This window comes from Atta cephalotes, assembly GCF_000143395.1.
Source record: "Atta cephalotes unplaced genomic scaffold scaffold00056, whole genome shotgun sequence".
Taxonomy (NCBI): Eukaryota; Metazoa; Arthropoda; class Insecta; order Hymenoptera; family Formicidae; genus Atta; species Atta cephalotes.
In genome coordinates this window covers 962,383-967,287 of record NW_012130120.1, presented here as the reverse complement: position 1 = coordinate 967,287, position 4,905 = coordinate 962,383, and the positions used below count along the sequence as shown (strand labels likewise).

Genomic DNA, 4,905 nt, shown 5'->3' with positions numbered 1-4,905 from the left:
AACGTTTAACGTTAACGTTATTCGGTTTACGTAACGTTACGTTTTACGTTTTAGTTAGTTAGTAGTATATAATAGTATATATATATATATATATATATATATATATATATATATATATATATATATATATATATATATATATATATATATATTATAAGAAATTATATTGGTGAAATGACGATTTAATTTAAGAGCTACTAGTTATATATATATATAGAGTGAGGGAAAAAATTGTTATGTGGAGGGATAACAATACGCTTCTAGCCTGTGGATGTATTGGGTTGTCTGGAAAGTTTGTGCCAATTTTGAAGGAAAATTGAAACGCAAATTTAAATTTTAGTATACATTTATTAAATTATATAGGTGCCTTTCTGTTCTACAACCTTTCTCCATCTTTCAGGCAATTTGAAAATTCCGTCCTTCCAGAATCTCTCAGGTTTTTCAGCGAAAAACTTTTCTAAGTGATTTTTTATCTCGATCAAAGAGTTGAAGCTTTTTCCATTAAGGGAATTTTGTAATGATCGAAATAGGTGAAAATCAGAGGGCGCGAGATCTGGTGAATATGGTGGATGGGGTAGAACATCCCAACCGAGCTCCAACAACTTTTGTCGAGTTATCAAAGACACATGAGGCCGCGCATTGTCCTGATGAAACACAACACCCTTCTGATTCGCTATTTCTGGACGTTTTTGTTCAATTGCTGTCTTCAATTCGTCTAATTGGGAACAATACTTCTCTGAATTTATCATCTCGTTGTTTGGTAAAAGTTCATAATACAAGATCCCTTTCCAATCCCACCAGACACAGAGCATGACCTTCTTTGGATGAAGATCGGTTTTTGGGGTGGTTAAAAGTGGTTCATTCCGCTTTCCCCAAGATCTTTTCCGCTCAACATTATTGTAAATGATCCATTTTTCATTCCCCGTCACTACTTGCTTCAAAAATGGTGTCTTCTCGTTGCGCTTATAGAGCGAGTCGCAAATGGAAATGCGATCCATCAGATTTTTCTCCGTTAAATCGTGGGGAACTAATACATCAAAACGGTTTATGTAGCCAAGCTTCACAAAATGCTTGTGGATGGTGGATTTTGACATATTCAACATTTCTGCTAATTTACGTGTCGTATAGCGTGGGTTATTCTCGATCAGTGTTTTAATCTGATCTTCATCTGTGATGGAGGGCCTACCCGGGCGTTCTTGATCTTCAAGGTTGAAATCACCAGCTTTAAATCTAGCAAACCACTTCCGTACAGTTCTTTCAGCTATAGCACCATCGCCATAAACAGCGCATATCTTATTTGCCGCTTGTGTGGCTTTTTTACCTTCTCGGTAAAAGAAAAGCATTAAATGCCTAAAATGCACTTTGTTTTCTTCCATATTCAAAAGCGTATAAAACTGACAAAAATTAACGTATCGCAATCAAACTTTTTTCCAAGCATGCCTGAAGTATCATCTTTTATGATATGTACGCATGTCATTTGTTTTCAATCATTCTAATATTCAGACCTGTCCTTATGCCACCTATCAAAAATCGGCACGAACTTTCCGGGTAACCCAATAGTACAGACATGAACACTTTCGACGATACAATTTTATTGACAGTGTCAGAAAATGGATGTAATAATGTATTTGTCTTGTAACAAAACTTATTACAAGCGTCAACAGATTGATTATTCGTCTTTGTCTATCTAACGGATCGAAATTTGTGAATATAGCGAAGAATACAACCAAAAAATCATTATTGATCGGATCATGGACTACGTAGTTAAACATTTTGTGGACATAGAGGCGCTTCAAAATAAAGTACAGTTAAAGCCTGGGCATGACCGCTCTTAGGCTTCTCTCTGGTAAAAGTTAAATGTAAACATATCGAATTGTAAAGTACATGTTTTATTTAACAGCATAATAAAGTGTATTATTTCATGATTTAATCAGTTTCTATGTTTACTTATAAACATATTCTTTACATTTGTGTACTGCGGTTTAATCAGCGCCTTAGGATGCTACATTCAATCGAATTGAATTCGCTATAACTAATAGGGATTTTTTTTAATGGTACCTTTGGGACAATTTTTAAAAATCCCTTGGCAACACTGCTTCTCATATTCTTTAGGAGTATTTTGCACGTGGTGTGTGTTAATTTTTTGTAAATTTTGCTCGTATCGGCACGTATTTTTTTTTTTTAATATTTAGATATTAAATACAAAACACATCACGATGGTTGTAATAGGTAAAAAAAAGGTAAGTGGATTTTTAAATATTTCATATAATATATTTTATTATGAGTAGACAAGGTTATGCTAAAATTTTTACGAAAATTTAATGGAACGACATTCTTAAAAATTAAATCGATATGTTTTAAATTTACAGTATCAGAGTGGTGAGGGAGCGCAATTTATGACGAGGAGAGCTGCTCTTAGAAAATTACAATTAACACTGAATGATTTTCGTAAATTATGTATATTGAAAGGCATATATCCAAGGGAGCCACGCAACCGTAAAAGAGCACAAAAAGGTGAACCCGGCATTAAAACTTTATATCACAAGAAGGATATTCAGTTTTTGATGCACGAACCGATTATATGGAAATTAAGAGAATATAAGGTATAACAAATTGGAATCAAATGTTTATATTATGCTTTATAAGTATATATTTTTAGATTTTTAATAAAAAAATTGGACAAGCAAAGGCAATGAAAGATTTTGCCAAAGTAAAGATATATTTGAGTAACCATCCTACGTTAAAGATAGATCATATAGTCAAGGAGCGTTATCCAACATTCATAGATGCATTGCGTGATTTAGATGATTGTCTGACTCTCTGCTTTTTATTCAGTACATTTCCATCATTACCTCATATACCGAGAGATCAGTCATTATTGTGTAGGAGATTAACAATTGAATTTCTTCATGCTGTCATCGCTGCTAAAGCACTGCGAAAAATATTTGTATCCATTAAAGGATATTATTATCAGGCAGAGATAAAAGGACAAATGATAACATGGATAGTGCCACATCACTTTTGTTTCGAACCTCAAGCAAAAAATGAGGTTGATTTTAAGGTCATGTCTATATTTGTAGAATTTTACATTGTGATGCTTGGTTTTGTGAATTACAGATTGTATCATACGTTGAATTTACATTATCCTCCCAAATTGATAAATTCTGGTGAGTAAGATCATTAATATAAATTATTGATATATTATTATTTGAAGTATGAAACTTAATTCAAATATAAAATTAAATATTTTATTATACAGAGAATATTGAAAAAGCGTTAGTTGATGAAGAAACATATGTCTCAGAAAGAATAAGTGCATTAAATGTTTCATTGGTCAATTTGGATTCTTCAGTTCCAACAATTGAGGATGACAATATTGAAATAGATCAATTTTCAAATGTAAGTTTAAAATGTTTTAATTAATTTTATATTCAGTGATTTTATACATATAAAATCTAAATACATTATTGATTACGTTTTTTAGGAGACAGATGCTGCCAAGATAGAAGCTGCTAAGGCAGAAGCTGAAAAAATAAAGAACTTGAAAAATTTATTTAAAGGCATAAAAATTTTTATTAATAGAGAGGTTCCTAGAGAGCCTTTAGTATTTATTTTACGTTGCTTTGGTGGAGAAGTATCTTGGGATAAATTACTGTTTGTCGGAGCTACTTTTGATGAGAATGACGAAACAATAACTCATCAGATTGTAGATAGACCAAGCATGATTAAACAATACATATCGAGGTACTACATCTGTTTTATATTAATTTATTACTTTCGTGTATATAACATTTCTGAATTATTAACATAATTTTTATTTACAGATATTACGTACAGCCACAGTGGGTTTTTGACAGTGTGAACGCGAAAGAATTATTGCCTATAGAAAAATATTTAATGGGTGCTGTACTTCCTCCTCATCTCTCACCATTTACAGAGGGTCGACAAGATCAAACATACATTCCTCCAGAAGAGCGTGCTCTCATGGATCCCGATTATAAATTAAACAATTGTATGATTTTGATTTTGGATGAGTGTATTGAAATTATTACACATAAAATTCTCTATATTTATTTCTTTATATTTGATCTCGAGTAGTGGAAGCAGATTCAGAAGAAGAAGAAGAAGAAAACAAAGAAGACAAGAACGAGAATGAAGAAGAGAAAACTGAAAATGATTTGAGTTCAGGAAGCGACGAGGAAATGGAAGAGGAAGAAGAAAATGATGATAATGATGTACAGATTGATGAAGAAAAAGAAAAAGAGAAAATGAAGAAACAAGTTCAGTTACAAAAGGTTTTTGTTATTACAGTTTTTTTTTTATATTATCTTTTGAAATAATCTAAAGAAAATTGATTTTTGTTATCAATATTTGTAAACTTGCAGAAGAAGATGAAGGTACAGACTGGTGAGATCTTGAAAGAAAATTCATGGGAGAAAGCTCGATTGGAGAAGCAGGAATATCGCCTCAGAGAAAAGATGATTAAAAAGAAACACCGTAAATTGTACCAGAGTATGATGAAAGGTCGAGAAGGTAGAGCTAAAGAAATTTGGCTCTTGCGAAAGAAGAGACGTATCCACGATGCTAAAGAGAAAGAGAAGCGAAAAGAGCAAAGAAAAGCAAATAGATCTAACAAATAAAGTAGGAACAGATTATTTAAATTTAAAATAAAATACATTCTTCCCATTTCCCCTATTTGATAATGAATATAAGAATAAGACATGTTATAATGTATATTTTATTTATGTTAATGTGCTACCGTTATTTCATGTAATAACTGCAAGATTACATTAAACTTTTCCATTTGCATGAATAATTTTACGCATATATTTTTTTTTATATAAATCAGTTATAAGATATTCTATAATTAGATATTCTATAATATATATTGAATAATTACAGTTT

The 4,905-nt window shown here is 31.5% G+C and overlaps 2 protein-coding genes across 2 annotated transcripts; one reads left to right on the top strand and one right to left on the bottom strand.

Moving 5' to 3' along the window:
* Positions 1–350: 350 nt before the first annotated feature.
* Positions 351–1,569, bottom strand: LOC105623384 (histone-lysine N-methyltransferase SETMAR-like). The gene is made up of 2 exons (XM_012204778.1): positions 1,542–1,569; positions 351–1,321 (listed from the first exon to the last, which is right to left on the bottom strand). Exons 1-2 carry the CDS (start codon positions 1,567–1,569, stop codon positions 351–353), a joined length of 999 nt encoding a protein of 332 aa, XP_012060168.1.
* Positions 1,570–2,208: 639 nt separating this feature from the next.
* On the top strand, positions 2,209–4,640 carry LOC105623348 (pescadillo homolog). Its single transcript, XM_012204744.1, has 8 exons — positions 2,209–2,240; positions 2,370–2,603; positions 2,660–3,167; positions 3,260–3,399; positions 3,485–3,744; positions 3,825–4,012; positions 4,099–4,295; positions 4,386–4,640. The coding sequence occupies exons 1-8, from the start codon at positions 2,217–2,219 to the stop codon at positions 4,638–4,640; spliced, it is 1,806 nt and encodes a 601-aa protein (XP_012060134.1). The 5' UTR covers positions 2,209–2,216.
* Positions 4,641–4,905: the final 265 nt, after the last annotated feature.

What these genes read in the sequence shown, in the direction of transcription:
- LOC105623348 (XM_012204744.1), top strand. Translation starts at nt 2,217, where the DNA reads ATGGTTGTAATAGGTAAAAAAAAG. An exon ending in TTGTAATAGGTAAAAAAAAG is followed by an intron (nt 2,241 to 2,369) that starts GTAAGTGGATTT and finishes TTAAATTTACAG; the next exon opens with TATCAGAGTGGTGAGGGAGC. An exon ending in AAATAGATCAATTTTCAAAT is followed by an intron (nt 3,400 to 3,484) that starts GTAAGTTTAAAA and finishes TACGTTTTTTAG; the next exon opens with GAGACAGATGCTGCCAAGAT.
- LOC105623384 (XM_012204778.1), bottom strand. Translation starts at nt 1,569, where the DNA reads ATGTCTGTACTATTGGGTTACCCGGAAA. An exon ending in ACTATTGGGTTACCCGGAAA is followed by an intron (nt 1,322 to 1,541) that starts GTTCGTGCCGAT and finishes TTTACCGAGAAG; the next exon opens with GTAAAAAAGCCACACAAGCG.